The sequence below is a fragment of the Sinocyclocheilus anshuiensis genome, unplaced genomic scaffold, assembly GCF_001515605.1.
Source record: "Sinocyclocheilus anshuiensis isolate Anshui unplaced genomic scaffold, SAMN03320099.WGS_v1.1 scaffold1014, whole genome shotgun sequence".
NCBI lineage: Eukaryota > Metazoa > Chordata > Actinopteri > Cypriniformes > Cyprinidae > Sinocyclocheilus > Sinocyclocheilus anshuiensis.
In genome coordinates this window covers 1,206,431-1,228,865 of record NW_015540943.1, presented here as the reverse complement: position 1 = coordinate 1,228,865, position 22,435 = coordinate 1,206,431, and the positions used below count along the sequence as shown (strand labels likewise).

Sequence of the window (22,435 nt, the reverse complement as noted above, 5' to 3'; positions counted from 1 at the left end):
TAACGTGTAATCATGAGGTGCTAGTTCAAATTTAAAAAATGCTTCTACAAAAAATGTTTCATCTGCAGATATGGTCTTGTTTAGGGATCTGTGCCTTTGTGCATACGGACATCTGACTGCTAAGTAGTGATTGTGGTTTTCAGCAATAGTGTGCACCCTTAATTTACAGAGAAAAGAAGGTCAGGGAAAAAAAAAAAGTTCTTTGTGCATTTTTCTTTTTTTCTACTTTGCACTTTTTGTTAGAAAATGTTTATTTACTATTTATTCTGGTTTTTTAAGGTATCTAATATTTTGATACTTAATTTCCATGATGTAAATATTCTTAAAAAATAAAAGTTTGTTGTAATTTGGAAGTGTGAAGGCCTTCTTGCATTATTATGCTGTTACATTATGATTATATTTTCAGTGGCATAAAATGGTCTTTAAAATGACAATAATATCGCTTATCGCAATTATTTCTGGGGCAATATATCGCACAACAAAACGTTGTTATCGTGACAGGCCTAATTGTTGATATGCAAATGTTTTATGTTCATGGCTGATGGTGATGGTATAACCATTCTAATTTCCGAAGAAATGTTTCCGCAGTTTAGTTTCAATTAAGATTCAGGCTGGACTAACGAGGAAGCTTGGAGTTGTGAATGTTACAGTATTTCTACATTGTAAAATAAGCTTAATTTAAAAAAGTTCCACTTAAACATCTAATTTCAATAAGAAATGCATCAACACAGAAAAAAAATGGCGCTCAAGGAAATTTCATAGACTATTTGTGTTATGAGTCTCTACAAAGAGAGGGCAGTCAATAGTGCTGTGGATGGATGGGAATTCATTATGTTGGAGATCCCAGCTTAATTATAGATTTCATTCATATTTCATTCTGCCACCACATGTTTGACTCATAATTTCAGATGTTTAATAACGGAAACTGCAGCCAAACTGGTTCAGGGACGTCCTCAGAGCCAGTCAAATGAAAACAGAACTGACATTCTAACATCCAGAGACCTGTCAACATCTACACCGTCCTAACGTCATGGACCTGCCCTGCTTAAATCCCAGAGATATTTCTGAGTAATGAAATGAGGGCTATACACTATGCAGAGACTGTGGTGATTGCATACTGTTAAAATTGATCATATTTACTTTCTTAAAATAGGTTACTGGTAATGAATAATTTACCCTAAATCCAGTAATTTTTTACTGAACTTCATGTTATTCCAAAAAAATAAATAAATAAATAAATTTTTAATCCCTTATATATATAAGGGATGCACCAATACCACTTTTTCCAGTATTCGCCCAATACCGATACTTTTGGTACTTTGCCGATACCGAGTACCGATACCAATATTTTCATTGCATTTGTACATTTTTTAAATATTGGGTATAGAAACCAAAAGAGTATGTATCATGTTAGTTGGTTAACTTAATTTATCAAATTGATACAGTCAAACCAAAATTTATCATTTTAACGAGTACGAGTACAGGAGCTCAGTATTGGGCCCAATACAGATACCAGTATCGGTGCATCCCTATTATATATATATAAACAAAATAAAGTGGGTCCTATTATGCAAGGTTGTGTGATACTGGAAAAAAAAAAAATATATATTTATTGTGATTTTCTCGATAATGATAATTAATATTTTGCTGAGTGTTTTTGTGCTGGTACCTTGGCTGGTATAAATATAGCACTAAAACTGCCAGTAGGTGGCAGTAAGTCCTGTCTTAATGAGTGATTCATTGAATCATTCATTCAAACAATTCATTCAAGACAGCTGATTAATTTAGAAACTAAGCAAGTGATTGTCTTTATGAATGGAGCAATGAATCATTGACTCAAATGATTAATTCAAAAGCAGATTAATTCAGGTACGAAACACAGCAGTGTTGCCCTGAGACGCACAAATGTTCTGCTCCAGCTTTGTTTGGAACTATTTTAATTGACGACAAACAGAAAATGTGTCTAAAATGTAACTCACTCAATATTATCTTCTTGTTTATTGAACTGTTGTATAAAATTATTAGCACATTTGCAATCACGCTAATATTTAGGAAAATAGGGCAGAGGTCTTCAACCCTGCACCTGGGGATCAACTGTCCTGCAGAGTTTAGTTCCAACCCTAATTAATCACCTGAAGCAGCTAATCAAGCTCTTCCGGATCACTTGAAACATCACAGGCCAGGTGAGCTGAAACAGGTTGGAAACTTTGCAGGACAGTGGGTCCCCAGGATTATATTTTAGACTTGTAATGCGTTGCCCAAGCATTCTGATAGCCAATCAAATGAAGAGTGACACTATGTGATGGACTTCTCTGGGAGTTTAGAAATTAAGTAACAGAACCATAAAACAGCATCTTACCCAGATCAGTATTAGGTCCCGCCAGAACCTGCCTGAACTTGTCTAGTCTTGACGCCTCTCTCTGGGTCATGGCAGGAGTCCCGGATGTGTTCTGATCCGCAATGCGGGCCACCAGTGGAATCACAGGCCTGTGCGGGAGTGACTGCTGTCTGTGTAGTACTGCCTGCTCAATGCCCACTTCTGACAGAAGAGAAAACACAGCTTTAATGAGCATATACAAACTGCTGTCTGCTCTCTCACACCACTCGGCCCATTAAATGTAATTATGGAGGCAATTCATGACACATAGCATATCAGGACATGAGTTTGCCCACAGGTCTGAAGAGGCAGTTACCCCAAGATGCTCAGCTAGTGGTAATGAAACACTTCTCTGTCAAACTAAATCAATTACAGAGCTCGGCCAGATGAACCTCATTCAGAGAGCCATAATCATTAGGGGTAATCTTTGGACACCACACGATTCAATTCATTTAGATTCCATTTTAATTTCAATTCAGGGTGTCATGATGAGATTCCATCCATCCATCTATCTAGTAGATAAGCTCTAGATTCTAGAGTAAGTAAGCTCACTTCAGTCCCTTTGGTTGGATTTCAAGGAAGTTTTGCCGAGAAGCATGTGTATGCAGAGTACCTATTGTAATTAATACTGAATAAATATAAAAAAAATATATAATAATTTCACCAATGAGAATGTCAATCGGCTTTCTCACTGACTGTAAGGCATTGTTTCTCAACCACCTTGATTTTTATTAGTTTTATTGTATTTATTATCATTTTAGCAATGTATATTATATAATTTATTTTAGCCTTCATTAGTACTTATTTTATATATCTAGTGATTTTAATTTCAGTTTGTTTCAGCAATGTTATTTTCAGCTTTTGTCATTTTTATTATATTTAATTTGATTCAAACCATCAAAACTGTTTTCTTCAAAAACAAATCATGATCAGTTATTTTTGTATTTTTTTATTTTACTTAATTTTAGTTATATTTAAAACATTAAATCAGGTGTTAAGTTCATAAAATTGTATTTTATTTCTGTAATTTTATTTATTAATTATTTTATGTATGCATGTATGTACGTAAAAGTTGAAGTCTTGATTAGGCTTTAAAACCTAAGCAGAAAAAAAAACGAAAAAAAAAAACACTTCCTGGTTCGGCTGATATTTTCTCAGCACTGCTGCCCATTTTTTTTTTTTGTTTGTTTGTTTTCCCCCAAGAACAACCGCACAAAAAACATGCAAGTATGTAACACATCTGGAGAGATACAAGGTGTGATGCGTAATTTCGGAGGTTTGTGTTAGAGTAAATGTGTCACTAACACTATAAAATACCTTTTAAGTGATGTGTAAAGATGCCTTAGAAAGGGCTTTCTGTGTATATTCATATAAAATAGGTATATTAAAAAAAAACATATAAGTAGGTTTAATGGGCACATGGGTACATTCTATGGTATAAATGTTTTCACTAAGAATCACAATGCATGGGTGAATTGATTTTGCCCCAATGTTTAATCATGCTGTCCAAACACTGAGCGTCACTGTAAAATGTGATTGTATGCTTGTTAGAGGCATTAAATCTTGGTGACTTTGAGAGATCATTCTCACATTGAGCATCATAACATTTAATGACGTCTGTGTAATCCCTGCAGAAATTAGACCGTGCGTGACGGCTGTTGACAGTGTCAACACAAGGTGCTATTAGAGTAGATGTGGAACACATCGACAGGAAGTCCATTATAACAGTCATCCATTGCCACTGAGGCTGGCAATACAAATGACTAACAGAACTGCCTGGCAGGGCAGGTACATTGGTGGTAGAAGACAGTCCTCATGTTACATACTCAAATACTCACAGGGAAATTTGTTTCATTCTTCGCTCAGAGGTTTAAAAGTATTTTGAAATACCTGAGCAGCGGTATACTAATTGCAAACATTCCAATGCCATCACACAGCTCTCCTGTGTGTTCATGTTATTAGTCGTGTCTCACCTCAATGGACTGAGTTGAGAAATATACCTGAAAAGATTTCCATGTCAAAAAAGGTGAAGCCTCAGAGCACAGCCACCTATTACATATTTGCTACGGACCAATGGCAGTTTGAAGTTTTCTAGAAAGTTTGCACTAGTGAGCCGTTTCAAACTACCCAAACAAACCACAAACGAATTTCGGTATGGTTAGATTTTTTGATTGCAATGGCTTCATACCCATTCGTTCCTCGATTTGAATGCTATTTGGGCCTTCGGTCACTGCAGTAGTATGAAGAACTGGGATTCTAATATTATTGAAATAAACATGCTTTCATTTGATTTGCTATGATTCAAAAGTATCAGAGTGAGAGTTTGAGTGGCAGGTCTGTGGAAAAAAATGCATGCTATATTAGCATGTTAAAGCTCATTGGCAAACTGGCAATTGATTGACATTTCACTGAGAACAATTTGCCTGGGCCACACAGGTTTACAATGTTACAGCCTCCCATTTAATGAAACTATTTAATGAAGGTCGTGCTAATTAGCTAGGAAGAGAACAAAGAGAAAAGGAAAGGCTAGAGTTTAGAAGAAAGTCAAAGGTCTGTTCCCAAATCCAAACTCTCATTTAAGCCTTCAGCAAAATTAGTTAATCTTTCCTAGATGTCATCTAGATGCCAACCAATATAGTCACACAAAATTGGCAAAATAATAATCTCAACCAATTTTTATTTCATTTATTTATTTTTTAGGTTTTAGTATGCTTTTGTAGTCTGTGCAAAATATTGCCAGGCATCTTGTGGGTGATTGTCAGGCGTGATACAAAGTTACTAAGGTGTTTTGGGTGGGTTTTTTCTTGTTGTTGTTTAGTTTATTCCCCTTTCGAACTCCTAAAAAGGCGTTTGTTCGATCTTCACCAAATTTTACACACAGCAGCTACGTAGAGTGCTCGGAAAAAAAATGTATGAAAAGTATGATTTGTCAAAGTGTTACGAAGACATTAGATAATTACTTTAAGCGTTGTCCATTGACCAATATCTGCTGAACAAAATGCCCAAATTTAAATAAACTTGATATATATACAGTATACAGTGGGTACGGAAAGTATTCAGACCCCCTTCAATTTTTGACACACCAGCTTTTGTTATTCTGCTCATAGAAGGTGCTACAGCTGAAAAACTCTTCTTTTGTGGACGTCCTAACATATCCTCTAATATGACTTGGCTACAAAAAAATAAAAATACTTGGCCACCAACAGTCAATCAATTTCAGTGGCTAACAACAGCCGATCTGAATGACCTACCATTACAAAAATGGACACATTCATACATTGTGTGAAAATGAGTATGTGTACTCACTTTATGAAAATCAGCCACAAATTGGCATTGTAATAAGCAACTTTACATTTTTGCTAATAACTCTGTTTTTGTTTCTTCTGAAGCCATTCTGAGTAGGGGTGCTCCGATCAGGATTTTTGAGGCCAATCACCGATCGCCAGGGAATTCCCCTCTTAGGTGTCTCTTGTGAGAGGGGAAGCAGCTTTCACACAGGATTCCGCTACTGATCCGTGGCTGTTTATCACAAACACAAAATGTATCCATTATTTTGATTTCAAATCTAAACATTGTCACTGAAATTGCTTTTTCAGCATTGTAATTCTTTTTTTACACAGTACAGTAATACAATCTTTCACAGACATGTTTAAACTCAACACAGTAGACTTTAATAATATGCATTTATGGTGTAATTACTACATTTTCGTGTCAATCCATGTTCATATTTACTGTGCAAACAATGCGCTGTTACTTTAATTCAGTGCTTGCAGCGCAGCAATAGACTCGGTGTGGAAACGATCTGCTGCACACTGCTGATACACTGCTGCAGACGCACCGCTCCTGAACGCACTGCCGGACTGCAACCTTTAATTCGTTAACATGAGCGCAGAAAAAATACGCACCACGTATGCACTGCAAACGGAGTAATGTGAACCTGGCATTATGTGTGTGCGCTACGAGTGGGCATGAGCGCACGGTCTCCAGGAGAGCGCGCAAGCGCTGAATGGTTAAACACTGGCAAGAATTAAAAAGAAATGCAATTTATCAACTTTAGTGACGATGTGACACTGCCTCGACTGTGCAAGTGACAATTCCTGTGTCAACTGTGCAGCTCGTTTATAGACAGACGCTATGTGTGGTGATTTGAATCCATTTGCGTATTTTGAGAGCGAGAGAGAGCGCGCGCGCGCGCGCGGTGATTCACTCACCGCTGTTTTGTGAAATTACGTCTCACACAAGGTTTTCAAATTACTTCATAAGTTATTTAATGAAAAAATATGAAGGTGAGTACCTCACCTTCAGAATTATAATTGTTTCACCCGCACCGAACAGAGACTGAGACGGTGCCGCTGCAGGTCGTGCCAAACCTTTCACGGCAGCATCACCAGCTTGAGTTTTTTTTAGGTTTTTTTTTCGTTTTTTTTTTTAGATCTGCCTTTTTAGAGACCGCCGATCAAACATCCCAACGTGATTATCGGCCGATAGTGATCAGTAGCCGATCAATCGGAGCACCCCTAATTCTGAGCAAACATGCTTAGTTTCAAGAATTTATGATGCTTAGGGGGCTAACAGCAAATTATAAATTATTAGCCATTTCAACTGAAATATGAAGGCTGTGATACTGTTGTCCACTTGCACAGGAAAACAAATATTTTAGGTCTAAAATTTGTCCATCAGTTTCCATCAGATCTTATTCATTTGTATAACTATGGGGTAATTACAGTACATATTATTAGTGTACGCAGAAACATGTGAAATGCTTATAGATTATTAAATGTTTATTTGACTTTTATACTGGACTAAGTTATCTTTTGTGTCTGATTGCGCTAATACTGTCAAAAACAAGGTTTACAAACACAACTAGTTGACTAAACATGCTGCCGCTTGTCAGCAGGGATAGTTCACCCAAAAATGTAAATTCTTTCATTATTTACTCACTCTGAGTAAATGTCGTCCCAACCCTGTATTAATTTCTTTCTTGTGCTGAACACACAAAATAAAATATTTTGAAGAATGTGGATAACCAAACAGTTGCTGGTTCACATTGACTTTGATAGTAGGGGGTAAAACAAAACAAAAAACTATGGAAACGATGACAGAATTTTCATTTTTTTGGTGAACTATCCCTTTAATGTTAATAAAACAACAAAACACAGAGAAACATCACTCACTGCTCTTGCCTGAAGAACTTCCAATATATTTGCTTTAATAAGAATAAATGTATAATTTATACAAATTTTGAAGAATGTGGATAACCAAACAGTTGCTGGTTCACATTGACTTTGATAGTAGGGGGTAAAACAAAACAAAAAACTATGGAAACGATGACAGAATTTTCATTTTTTTGGTGAACTATCCCTTTAATGTTAATAAAACAACAAAACACAGATAAACATCACTCACTGCTCTTGCCTGAAGAACTTCAATATATTTGCTTTAATAAGAATAAATGTATAATTTATACAAGTGTATATAGTGTTTTATTTTTAAATTTGTTCATTCAATTTCTTGAATGCTACTGCTAAATACACCCACTGTACCTGAAAATTAAAGCACTGTTTGTTTTATTTGTACATTATGCATATTTGTTTTATAACAAAGATAAAATAATGACAAAGATTTTTATCTTCGACCACTTTGGCCTAAATAGCTGCAATTGTTTTTTTATTTATTTTTTTATTACCTTGTAAGGCTTTGTTTTTTAAAATAGGGAAATTAGTTTGGCTGTACTGCTCAGACAATTTGCAAAATAGTAAAACCAGCATGACAAATTGTGATAAAATCGTGATTTTTTTCCTCCAAAAAATACAGTGATATGATATGTCTGCCATATCACCCACCCCTAGACCACAATGTATTATTATTGTTATTATTATTATTATTATTATTATTATTATTGACCAGTGTTATTTTAGTCTTATTTATATACTATTATAGTATGTATTCATATTTTGAATTAGCTTTTATTTTTTTTTATTTTCAGTTCATCTAAAGTTTTAGTAATTTTGTTTTGTACTTTAGTCATTTTTATTATTCCGATAACACTTTAGAATAGGGAACACATATTCACAGCCTCCCAGTTTTTTTTTTGTTGTTTGTTTTTTTAGTTTTAGTAATTTTACTACTACAACTTTTTTTTCCCAACTACTTTTTTCATCATCAATCAATATTTATATTTTATTTTATTCAATTAAATTTTTTAGTTTACAAACACAACCCGTATTAACAACAATCAAAGATTAATTTCAGATTTGTTAACGCTACACAAGCAGTCAAACAATAAACCAGACTAAAAGAGTAAACAGAGACAGGAAATGCAGTTGTACTGATGTTTGACTGACCTTTAGGTGAGCCGACAGGAACTTCACTGTGTGACTTCACCATTCGGTTGTCACTTAGTGGAAGAGTCTCTGAACTGAACGACAGATCTGTTGTCATCTCGGCCCCTTCCTCTCTCTCGTCCTCTTCATCTGGCTCTTTCTCCTCTTCCTCATGTGCTTCCTGTCCATCTTTTTCATCAGGCTCAGTCATCTTGTCCATCTGCTGCTGTCTTCTTTCCTGCAGCTTGCTGTGGTTTTCTATCACCTTATTGGCTGTCTCCATGACAACCTCAATGTTGAGATTTTGGGCTGCCATAGCGAGAAGTTCATCATCATCGTCTCCCACATCCCAGGCATCACTGGTGATGCTCTCAAACTCTTGGAAGGTGGTGGCTTTCTTTGGTTTTCCTGGCGTAGTGGTAGACGGAGGCTTGTTTCCTGCTTTCATCAGACTGCAACACAAAATTTAGACTTTTGTTTATACATGAATCAAACTCACACAGAATGCTGGTGTTCCACAGATATTTTTAATAATATGTGGTCAAATCATAAAGAACAGGGAAATTGTTCTGCCTTCTCTGACTCGCATTGTTAGTCACCAAGTCACTGTTAACTTACAAAAAGTATTTTTTTCTCAACACCGTAAAAAAAGCGACTACATATTTATTATGCTTATGAAACCTTTTCAGTTAAAAAAAAAAAATGAAAAAATGCCATTTTCTTCAAAATGCAAACCCATGTCAGACCAACAGAATTGCCCCAAATAATGTCCCAATGAGTCAAAAACAGTTGTCTGAAGAAAGAATTTCATATTCCTGAAATGTTAAGACTTTGTGAGTTCCCAGCATGCATTGCAGCATGAATAAATTATGTAGTTACTGTTATAGGATTCATTTTTGCTGTTTGATGACTTTCTCATTATTGTTAGTTATCTGTTGTGTTGTGATGTAAAGAGCTCATCATTTTACATTTGTTGAGTGTCACCATTGTTGAGGTTAGTGCATCAAGTGTTGAGGCCTAAAGTATGTAGGCAACTATATCTTACATTGCTTTGCTTTGTAAGGATGATTGTTATCCTCTTTACAAATATAGCATGATTCACTTAACACATTAAGTGCCCTATAAGACTATATTACATTTGACTATCATAAGAAATTAATTAATAAAAGAAAGTTTACTGAACAAGAAATCTTTTGTTGTCCTCATGAATATACTGGCTGAATGAAGCATTTTAGTGAACAAACCAATTAAAATTGACATTAGTTGTACAATTAGGCCGCTGAAAATGCCCAGCTGTGAGCGCAGTTTTTTTGTTTTTTTCCAGTTGAGACGCTGTGGTTGCTATGATACGGAATATTCGCTGAAGTAATATGACAGATGCATCGCAAATTAAATTTTTCTCCAAGCCTTATTTTTCATAACAATAATATGGTAGTCCGGTAATTCTATCTGGTAAAGACATAAATATTAGGAGACAAGCAATAACTTCTCCATTGTTGTTCAGTTCAGTCGTAGTACAAGCAGGTGTGACGGTTGGTCGGTATTAGTCCCGCCCCTCCTCCACTGTGATTGGTCAGCCGACTAAAAGTGACAGTGATGAGCACTGCGTTTTACCCAAAGTTGAACATTCTTCAACTCTCGACGGCGAGAAAAAAAACGCCCGAGCGCTCAGCATGAAAAAGACGCTCGGCACGCTCCTGGCATTTTAAAAAACGTGGCGCTCCCATTGAAAACAACTGAAAAAATACACTAGCCTCGGGAAAAAATGCTTTGGTGGACATGGGGCCTTATTAAAACAAAAGTTGAGAAAACGTAAAACTTTGACCGCATCAAGTTGCCTTGAAATTTTACGTTTTCTCAACAATTTATTTTTTTACAGTTAACTTGGGGTGTCACTTAAAATGGTCACATACTGCTAACCCGCATTAAAATCGGATGATTTTCCAGTCGTTTTTTCGTCACAAATTGCTGTCAGCACCATTTTAGATTAAAGTCGGCATGAAACGGAAGTAGTGATTGTCATTTTTTTCTCTACTGTTGACGTCTATCCGAGTGAAAAGGCATCTGAAATGAGAGGGCGGGACTTGATTTCATCCTTTGGGAATCGATTGGATCGTTGGAAGTTGGGGCGTTGCTAACAAAATGGAGGCAGATCTGAATGCCAGTTTGCAGTTAGTTGTGGGGGGATTTCTCTCCACTGTATTCACCACCGACACCCTAGCATGAAGAAATTTATTTATTGAGGAAGACGACAACGTGGACGATCAACGGCACAAAACATACCTAATAAACATACCTACATATCGCTTGTGCGCGCGAGAGAGAGAGACTGCCTGAATGAGGTTCCATCAGGTTAAGTCATATTCATAAAAAAAAAATAGTTTGCAATGTCCTAAGAGTAATGTTGTGGTAATATCCTCACATCCTTTCAATTTGTAAGGGTAGTGCCCCCATGGCTTGCGTCAGCACTGGTCAATGCATTAGGCTTGTTTGAGATGAGCAAATTCTGCGCAGAACTGATCACCGGTGATCACCGCGAGATGCATGCCGGTTAGAAAAGTGTCCGAGTTACGTCCGACTTGCTCTGATGTCACGCTGACGTGTGCCAAAAAAACTCTCACGACGGCGAGGCGGCTGTGTCGGATTGTGCAGTCGAGCGCAGTTGCTCTCCACCGACTGCGCTGATCAAAAGCATGATGGGAAACGACTGACTGACGACACAGCTTAATGCTCATTGGTTCAGACAACCGTGATGCTGCGTTCTCTTCTAAAATGTTAATTTTTTTTATCTGGTTCCATGTGATTATGTATTTAAATTATGCATGAATATTCCCGAAAATTATGACAGTGCGATCTCTGTGTGAGATATGTGATTGTTGTCATATTTCTATCAAAATCTAAAATACATGTTTGTATTAAAGTAAAAAAGGATGATAAATACACCTTTCGTATGGAATTAAATAGCAAGCACTTTGAGTGTCTTGTTCATCATATTTATTTTCATATAACAGTAACAGAACTGAAATTATATCATGTTAATCAGCAACACAGCACGTGAGTGAGAATAACGCGATATCTGCCTTTGATCTCATTGGTATCTGTTCCACTTCGAGAGGTCAGAACTGTCCGTCTTGCTTATTTCACTCCTCCCCTCGCTGCAGCCGTCTACTCTCGCCTACATTTCAGGCGAGGCGAGTCGCATCTCAAACAAGCCTATTGATTTCTATAAAGTGAAGCATCCGCTTCAGTTTTTCCCCGTTGTTTATCCCAGCGTTTACCCCTCACGTCACTAGCTCCGCCCTTGCGCCATAGCTCATGACCGGAAGAGTAGAGGAGTCGTTTTGAGGGGGAGGGGAGGTTAACGTATTTGATTAAAGATTACGAGGGCACATGAATTAAAAAAAAATAATGAAGTGCACGGATAAATTATTTATAATAAACACTACAGTATTCCATTAAAAAATAAGAATTTTCAATTCTGATTTCATGGTGACTTTAAATAATATGTAGAATCATAAAACTATTAATTATTATTTAAAAAGTACAACTAATAGATAAAGTAAGTTACAAAAGACACAAGGTGTTTTTATCATATCAATTCAAATCTTTATTTTTTCTGATTAAATTCATTCACAAAATAAAGAGGAAGCATTGTCCATATTTTTAACTTACATTAACGGGGTTCATTTTAAATTTGAAAGGAAATGAGATACAATGCTTAAAGGGATAGTATATCAACACACCCATTAACGTAAACTACGCCAGAGCGCGTACACACCTCACGCACCGGATGCCGTGTGCGCACCCAAAGACAGTTGGACATAGTGGTGTATTAGAGGTAAAAAATGATATAAATACTGTTCGGTTTCTCGCACAAACCGATCGTTTCGTGTCTTAGGACATCAATGTGTCGTCACGAGCCGCAGGGTTTAATTTGGATTTGTCTGTGCATGTTTTTTTTACTCTCATAGATTTTGTTACCATTGCCATGCATTATACGACTGATAGACTGCAACGGTTGGAGTTAAAAATCATCATTTGTGTTCTACTGAAGAAACAAAGTCACCTACATCTTGGATGCCCTGGGGGTAAGCAGATAAACATCACATTTTCATTTTTGGGTGAACTATCCCTTTAATGCGTTCTACTCAATTTGATGTTGTATTCTCATTATAGCCAGCTAACATAAAAACCAGATTCCCTCTAACAGGGAGCCTCTTAAGTATCTCATTCCAAAAACTACAAAGGCGGCTGCTTTTGGTCTAGTTCAAGCATGCGGTTTCATGCGACACTTCAATGGGCAGGGTTTGCGGATTCATTGTAGTAACATCTGTGGCTGTCACAAAGAAAATAGCAACAAGTGTGAACTGACAAGTAAGAAAACTACATTTTCATTTTATGATTATGCAAATTCAACTCTATTCATATTCTGCAATCACGTTTATGTTTTTATTGGGAATGATTAATCTATGCATATTATAGAAAAGAAGAACAACTTGTTCTTCCTCTGCGATGACTTTCTTTTTAAGGTTTCATTTTGCTTTTCAAGATCTAATCAATTCCCCACGAAAAAGCCATGTCATGCTCTTCCGTTTATTTTATTAAACGCGCATGTAAACTCATTTTACTTTCTTAATTTCATATATTTTTAAGTGAAATAGAAAATGCAACAGCATCAACTATATATAAACACACGTGTGTGTTTGTATAGATGTTGCTGTTGAATTGTCTTTATCACACTGAAATAAAGGAAGTAAAATGTGTTGCAAACAAACCGGACTTCAAAAAAAATGAAAGCAAAAGCACACAAAAGAAAACATATCCTCTTCTATCTTTGAACATGTTCTTTTCAGCAAAACTAAACATTATAAAATACATTGTACACACACTGTATAAGCTATTAATTAAAATTACAGTTGAAATTTTGGAGAATACAGTGCCTGCAAAACAACAGAATACAGTTCAAACAACCATCCAGACATTCAATCATCAAAACCACAGAAAATAAATAAATAAATAAAAATGCTGTCCATTAAAATGCATAACTGCGCTTACTTGGCATGTAGCAAAGGGTCAAATGGGGGATGTTGGGCTCCATAAACATGCTGGATACTGTGAAAAAGAAAAAGTGTTAAGATGGACGTTTATAAAAATGTCCTCATCATTACTTTGATGATGTGAAAACTGGTTTGACAAGTCAAGAATTAATGAAGCAAAACTACAAAATACAACAAGGCTTCATTTTAACGAGTTTTTAGTTATGTTTAATTTGTATCCACATTACATAAACTACTTTAATTATTAAGTTTTATAAAGTTGCTTTTGTTGCCATCACTACTTGAAATGCACCATAGCACTACTATGGTATTATTTTAAGTACCATGTAAATAGCATGGTATGTGAATACAATAACCATCCAGTATCTGTATCAAAATACTACAACTAACGTAGTGATACCATCATTGTACCAAGCTGTACTTTTCTGTAAGAGTTGTCAAAAATGGGCCCAGCAGCAGCTAACAGGCTAACACATGACTTTATGTACTAATCGATTAACACAAAGCTTTGATCAATATAACAGATATTATCACCACATGCACATTAATCAAACTGCAGATGTCAGTGTTAGAAGAATATAGTTGTGATGATATAAACTTAATACATCACTGACATCACTCCATACATGGAGCTGTACAGCTAGCACACATTCCATTAAAAGACAGTTAAAAACAGCCTAAAGAATATTAGATTTGAGTGACACGTGTTATTCTGAATATTTGGAGATCTGGCGTTAAAAGATATTGTTCAATTATTTGCATCTATAATTATACACATATAATTACACACACACACACACACACACACACATAGCTAACACATAGACATTAGCATGAACACGTCACTCACTTCCCAGGAACCTTGGCTGTGTTTCTCTTCCAGAACTGTTTTTTGTTGCCGTCACCTGACATCTTTTGGCTTCGGAGTAGTCGCTCATAAATTAATTTACAGAAATAAGCTGATAAGTTGTGCAAAATGTGCACGAAGAGTTTATTTACACCTCAATTTCTCTTCGCAAACTCAGAGAGCCGCCATTTTGGTACCGCCCACCGCACATTAGCACAGCTGTGATTGGTTATGGGGTCTCATGAGTGACTGCTGAACAGCCAATCACAAGTGGAAATTTCTGCACGCCTCCTTTAGTTCCCTCACAGGCCTGTTTGATATTGTCTGTGAATGAATGTTTAATTTCTATAAAACACACGAGGATGTAACTAAATTAAACAATAAATATTACAAAACAACAAATCATGTGAATGATAAAGAAACGTCTAAAGAGTTTTGAATAACAATATTAGTATATATTTTCATTGAAAACATTGATTTTTTTTTTTAATATTGCTGAGTTTCAAAATGTTGTTGAGATATGCCTTAAAGCGTAGCGTATGATCGCAGATTGTGCACTTATGTATGTGAAACTTAGCCAGGAGAAGTAGCCCAACAGATGTATAACACACACACACAAACCTTTTCAGTGTTTTTATCTAAAAACCGAGAGACCACAAAATCGGCTATATATCTAAAATAAATACATTAATAATCCCAAAAATGTTTTTTTTTATGTAATGACATTACTTGTAAGATACAACAAGGTATATACGTGGCAATAAAGCGCAACATTGACGCATTGGTCACTTTTTTCCATTAAAATGAATATGAAAGAGGAAACCTCCTATACCACTACTTTGGAGAACTAAGAAAAACTTCAGTTTTGCTTCTTCATGTCAATTAATTTATTGAAGTAATACTGCTTGCACTTAAAGTAGTGGTGATAGCTAATAGGAAGAACATTATATTATATTATATTATATTATATTATATTATATTATATATTAGCCTATGTAACATAAGATGTACAGTATAAAAGTTCAATACGCTAAATATATGATGGAACAAAACGGCTCTACAGTATATTAGACATTTAAATGTTGTATAGCATATATATTAATTTACATATGGCATGCAATATACGTCCGAGTGGCATAATATGTCATATATAATATAACTTTGTAAATAAATCGGTGCTGACCCCTAATTAACTAACAGTACCACAATAAATAAAAGCAAACAAAGAAAGAAAGTATGCCAATCACTCACATCGCACCTCCTACAATAGGATTATGTGTGACGTTTTTCTCTCAGGCTCCTCCCACTTTATCCGGGAAGCGAAAACCGCTATGTAGCAAAACTGCTTAGGAGAAAACGAGCAACATTGCAGCGACTGTAGTATTTGTTTACAATAATTTAAAGCGGCGGCCGGTATAGTATACACCCGTTTTGAAGATGAAAGTGAGATAACAAGTGTGTATTTGTTGTTAAGAGCAGAAATGGAGAAGCAGTCGCGTCTGTTGTGCTCTGAGCTGTGTGTCCAGCGTAGATTGTTTGAGGTCACATTAAACTGCGCGATTCTCGCGTGGAAAGACATAAAAATCGCCAAAAAACACACCGGACGCGCCATATATCGAGCTGTCAAAGCGGGTGAGTTACATATCTAATACAATAACAGCACTATAACATGTACAACAAGGTGCGCTGCTGCTGTTGTTTGTTCTAGTGCGTGTGTCTCAAAACTGACTGAGCTGCTTAAGAGCTATCGTATCGCAGTGTTGGGGGTAACGCATTACAAGTAACGCGAGTTACGTACAAAAATATAACTTTTTTATTTTAAAAACAAACTAGCAAGCCCTGTCCAGATTTACAAAGTAATGCAAAAGTAACGTAACGCATTACTTTCCATAAAAAGTAACTAAGTAACGTAATTAGTTACTTTTTTATGGAGTAACGCAATATTGTAATGCATTACTTTTAAAAGTAATTTTCCCCAACATTGATCGTATGTACAGTACGTACAGAGAATCGCAGAACGCAGCATTTTTGACCACCTAACTATGATGACCCAAAAAGGCACTGGCTGGATGACGTCTTTGATGGCCAAACCGCTGCTTAAGCAGAATGTGTATACGATGCACAAAAGCGCTGCTGATTCTGAACATGTCAGTGGTGCCCAAAATGATGCTGATTGGAAGCAGTGGCGGATTAAGACTCTTTGGTGGCCCCTGGGCAGTGACAACTAGAGTGTGATAATTTAGATTCTTTTTTTTTTTGCAAAATTTGATATTAATAAACTGATCTGATAACAAGGCTACAAAAATCCTTACAAAATCAGGTTACCACTTTTTACAGTGTACTCTGAAATTATTATATTATTATATAATTTATATCATATATTATGAGTGAACTTGTGAACCCACCTCTTACAGGTGTAATCTGTTCTAAGATGTGATATAAATCTGAACTGTATGCAGCAAATTGAAACGTTTTATAACTAGTGAAGCCAACTGTTACAGGTATAATAATAATCCAGTCTGTTACTTCAGACTCTATGGAAAAAAAGAAAGAGTGGATAATCTTTTTAGAGTCATTGTTGTCCTCGGCTAATGTAGAAACTATTTGGAAGTCAGTAACAACAGAGACTGTGGAAAAGTGCATAACAATTATACCATGCAAGCTTTTATCAAGGCCAAAGGAGGCCATGCAAAATAAAAAATAAAATAGCCTATTTATATTTTTTGGTTATTATGTGTGAATAAAGACTATTTAGTTGTTTCATCTTATACGGTAGTGGTGCTATATAGCACCTTAACCACTCCAAAGAACCGCTGAAGAACCTTTTTTTTTAGAGTGTAGGACTTTGCTGAGGAACCCTTATGCTCAGAAACGGCCCTGGTTACAATATAAACACATGGAGTTATTTATATCTCACCTACAATAATGTACAGTATTTGAAAAATAATGTGTTTTTTGTACATTAAAAGATGTCAACATATTCTGTTACACCAAATACACAAAATAATGATCTTTAAAAAAGCATCATATGACCCCTTTAAGAGAACTTAGTACGTTCTGATGAAAGGGTAGCCAATGTATTGGCCACGGCTAGATAGACGTTTGAGAATACATCGCTTGTTTTACCGCAGAACATTTATTTGCGTGGTGTCCCCCTGGACGTGGTGCCCCTGGGCACTTGCCCAATTGCCCATATGGTTAATCTGCTATGATTGGAAGACGTCTATGATGCCCAAAATCGCAGCTGATCTGGAATGCATGTGTTGCCCAAAAACCCAGCTGAATTACCCCCCCCCTCTTTAATGTCAAAAAACATTATCTATATTGAGTAAAAATGGTGCTGAATTGGAATGTTTCAGTGATGCCCAAAACATTGTTAAATTGTAACATTATATAGGATGCCTGAAAACGCTACTGGCTCAAAATGCATAAAATAATGCTTAGAAGTGCTGTGTTGAATGATGCACATGATGCATTCAGAAATGAAGGTCTATGATGTCCAAAACACCACTAAAGCTGAACATGGTTATAATGCTATAAAACTCTGCTGGCTCAGAATTCATCTATGACGCCCCAAAATTCTGTGTTGTAAGCACACATTTATGATGTCCAGAAATGCTGCTGACTCCTACAATTTCTGTGATGCCCAAACATGCTGAGTTCTGTGCATACTTGAATGGTGCCTTACTCGGAACTCGTCTATGAGGCCTAAACATGCTGCGTTCTATGCATGCAAATATGATGCCCTAAAATGCTGTCTACTATGTAGGCAGTTCACTAGGTTGAATTACAGCCATGAAAATAAGGTAAATATACAATTTATTGTCTAGATTGTTATGTAAAGTATTATGTGGCAAGATGAGTTTCTTTACAGAAGAGTTTTTCTGCTCCTAAAACAGTAGTTAATGTGTGTATAAAGAGTGTGTGAAGTGTTCTCAGACTGTGCTGGAAGGTCAGGGAGGTTACTGATAATCTAGAGGAATTGGATTGTGTGTTTCCACCTGTCTGCAGCACACACACACACTATGCTGTCCTGTCCTCTCATTGCTCCTGGTCTTTGGTTGGGATTGTTAATGAATCTGTAGGTGTCTGTCATTAATTGTCATAAATTGACTTCCGGGTTGTGAGTTGTTAATCAGTTATTTGTGTGACGTAACCTTGTTTTCTGAAAATCACTCACATTTATCGTGAAACATGCATATTCACAGGAAACACTGGATCTTTTCAGAAGAAAATAGTGACCACAAATGATGGTCAGGTCATTGTGTGTAGGTGGACTCAAACTTTCCAGTTAAAGTTTCAAACTATGTTATAAATAAGGCAAAAACGTGCTGCAGTTCTCTTTCAGCTCTTATAGAGAGAAAAATAAAATAAAATTTGAGTTATTATTGTTTTTCAGTGTGTTTTGCTGATAATATAAAAGTCTGGGATCCTTGTCTTTTATGTTTTGAGCCTAAGTTTGGCTAACTTACTAAAACCATCTCTAAAACTAGCAATGCCTATTATCACAGTTAAAACAACAAGTTTCAGATATGCTTAAATTAAATATTGCTAATAGAAGAATAAAGCTTATACAAAAATCACAACCTTGCAATAAAAAACGGTATTTTGTTTGATCATCCTAGTTATAATTGTTTTATGTAAAAGAGCAGCATAAACATTCTGCTGATAATCTTATGTTACAACATGAGTGTGAGTGGATAAAAACAAGATGCGCTTTAATATACTTGACCTATTAAAACTGCCTATGTTAAAGAACCACATAACTCCACATAAACATTGAATCCCAAACTAATCAAGGTTTTGAAACTGGTTCACCGGAGCCAGACCTTTGCCAAGCCGTGGATACATTACACAGCTGAGGAGAGGTTGAGAACTGGATGACCTCCAGTACTAAGATCCATTACACAAAGCCGGCTTTTATTTAAAGATCTTGATGGATATTTTCCTCGGGGCCATGACACATATGAAATGAAGTTTCCACCCTGCTTAAGGTAGTTCAAGGCACCCTGTCATTGTTTAATTAAAGGATTTCACATGAACAAAATCATTGCTCACAAGAGCTCAAGAAAATTCTTATCCAGGAAAATTCTTATCATAAATATTTTATTGTCATCAGTACCCAAATTGTTTTGTTTCTCAGTATATTTCTCAGTGTTTGCAGTGCTTTTTACACTTCCTAAAGATTCATAAATGGAAACTGTTTGTCAATAAACTCTTAATTTGCACCTGATAGCTTTATCAAAGTTTGTCTTTTACGATCGATCTTTTCCAGATAAGCACCTCTTTTGTTTCTCTTTTCATACCTCATTTCCAAAATTCAAAAACATCCAGATTGTCTAATTGCAAATAACATTTCACTAACTCTTGTCTTTGTTCACGTACACTTGATGCTGAACTATTTTATTGATATGGAGACATTAAGACCATGGTATTTTTCTCTTTTGTGAATCTGTTTTTATTGTGGAAAACTTCAGGTTGCCAGTGTGACTTCTGTCAGCGCTGGCTGTCTAGTGTATGATGTACTTTGTCCATCTGCTGTGTAATCTAACCCCTTTCACCACTAGTTAGTTCACTGTAACTGAAGTAGTAGGGACACAAAATACATTATTTGTAGAGGGCCCTTTCATACTAAACAAATGTTTGGTTTTGCTGGAAAGGTCACTTTGGATGGATGAATGGTGCGTTGTGCTGCTCAAACATGGTGCTCCAGAACTTTGCGAGAAGGGAATAAACGCCTGGTCCCAAACTCATATCTCTATGGCAATAGATGCCTGGAAGGATATGAGTAATATCCCGCAACATGATCCGCATCAGGATCCATAGGTAATGTATAATGACTGGGATTGTTCTTTCAAACAGTTGACATAAATTTGAGGTTTCCTCTAGCCTAGTGCAGTCCTCAAGTTTTTAATTTGTTGCTCAAGTGATGTCATAATTGTAGTAGGCCTAAATACAACTGCAATTTCAAATATGTCTTATTGCCATATTAATAACAAACATGCCTGGGAGGTATGACTAGCACATTGTTTAAAGGAACACTCCACTATTTTTGAAAATAGGCTCATTTTCCAACTCCCCTAGAGTTAAACAGTTGAGTTTTACCGTTTTCTAATCCATTCAGCCGATCTCCGGGTCTGGTGGTAGCACTTTTAGCTGTAGCTTAGCATAGATCATTGAATCTGATTAGATCGTTAGCATCTCGCTCAAAAATGACCAAAGAGTTTCGATATTTTTCCTATTTAAAATTTGACTCTTCTGTAGTTACATCGTGTACTAAGACCGACGGAAAATGAAAAGTTGCGATTTTCTAGGCCGATATGGCTTGGAACTAGCCGCTTTCAGGTGCTGCGTAATATCATTGTGCCTGCTGCACCCATGGTACGGCAGCAAAGTTCCTTGATTCTTACGCTGGAATGAGAGTATAGTTCCTAGCCATATCGGCCTAGAAAATCGCAACTTTTCATTTTCCGTCGGTCTTAGTACACGATGTAACTACAGAAGAGTCAAGTTTTAAATAGGAAAAATATCGAAACTCTTTGGTCTATGCTAAGCTACAGCTAAAAGTGCTACCACCAGACCCGGAGATCGGCTGAATGGATTCGAAAACGGTAAAACTCAACTGTTTAACTCTAGGGGAGTTGGAAAATGAGCCTATTTTCAAAAATAGTGGAGTGTTCCTTTAAAGGGGAAATCCCTTTTAGCCTTTCATAAGAGTTTGTCACATGAAGTTCTGGGAAATGGTAGAAATAGTCCGTCAGTATGAATTTGTACTATTTATACTGTGGTTTTAATTAAATGATCTTTCTCTATGCAAATTGTTTATCCCAAACTTAATTACTTACGTATTTATTTAACTTTTGCCATTAAAATAGCTTTACATACTGACATGGAATAAAACAACCAAATAAATACAGCATGGTTTTCTGTGTGATTTTTAATATCTGACATCAAACAGAAAACTATAATCCTCTGCATTTGATGATTTTAATGGAAGCAATTTCGTTTATACGACTCAGCCAATATCCAGTGTAAACATGGTGTAACTGTGTAATTTGCAATATGCAGATCAGATGTGAAAAAAGGTGTGAAAATGCAACATATGGACTGGGATTGTTGTTTTAAACCATAGCTATACTTGCATATGTTCTTGCAACATAAATTGTATATTTTGGTTTGTCTAATAAATAGAAAAAAATAAATAAATAAAATGTAAGTATTCAATGAATTAAAAAAAAAATTTAATTATTACTATTTATGTCAGTAGACCCTATAACAAAAGATTTAGGTAATAAAAATGCTCGCATGCTCTTTAAAACATTTGCCTCCCTCCTTTGTCCTCCTCCTCCCCCTCCTTCATCAACTCTAACAGCTGACGACTTTGCCACATTCTTCATTAATAAGATTACAAACCTCAATGCACAATTTGCAACACCACAAACTGTCAAACACATCTTACCAGCAAACATACACTCGTTTTCATCCTTCTCTCCACTCTCTGAGGCAGAAGTCTCTAAACTCATCCTTTCCAATCATCCTACTACTTGTCCGCTTGATCCTATTCCATCTCATCTCCTTCAAGCCATTTCTCCTGCCATTGTACCTGCACTCACTCACATCATTAACAACTGCTTTTATTGTCCTCATTTGTAAGTCGCTTTGGATAAAAGCATCTGCTAAATGACTAAATAAAAAAATAATAATAATAATAATAGGTAATGTAAATAATTACAAAAAATAAATATATAAACAAAGAATGCATGCTGTGCTACCATAGAGTGTAGGCCAAAATATAATTTTGCCCCCGTTTTTTTTTTTTTTTTTTTTTTTG

General features: G+C 36.0%; 2 protein-coding genes across 4 annotated transcripts in view; one reads left to right on the top strand and one right to left on the bottom strand.

Moving 5' to 3' along the window:
* LOC107689730 (TBC1 domain family member 22B-like) overlaps positions 1 to 14,854 on the bottom strand; it is a 163,240-nt gene extending 148,386 nt beyond the window's left edge. For all 3 annotated transcript variants that reach the window (XM_016487862.1, XM_016487860.1, XM_016487861.1), the window contains exons 1-4: positions 14,608 to 14,854; positions 13,756 to 13,812; positions 8,722 to 9,152; positions 2,360 to 2,539 (exon numbers count right to left, since the gene is read on the bottom strand). In XM_016487862.1, the coding sequence (XP_016343348.1) occupies positions 2,360 to 2,539; positions 8,722 to 9,152; positions 13,756 to 13,812; positions 14,608 to 14,669 (730 nt within the window). In that variant the 5' untranslated portion in view covers positions 14,670 to 14,854. The remainder of the gene's footprint in view (positions 1 to 2,359; positions 2,540 to 8,721; positions 9,153 to 13,755; positions 13,813 to 14,607) is intronic.
* A 1,056-nt stretch (positions 14,855 to 15,910) lies between these two features.
* Positions 15,911 to 22,435, top strand: part of LOC107689729 (ceramide kinase-like) — a 27,434-nt gene continuing 20,909 nt past the window's right edge. The window contains exon 1 of the mRNA XM_016487859.1: positions 15,911 to 16,236. Within this exon, the coding sequence (XP_016343345.1) occupies positions 16,086 to 16,236 (151 nt within the window). The 5' untranslated portion in view covers positions 15,911 to 16,085. The remainder of the gene's footprint in view (positions 16,237 to 22,435) is intronic.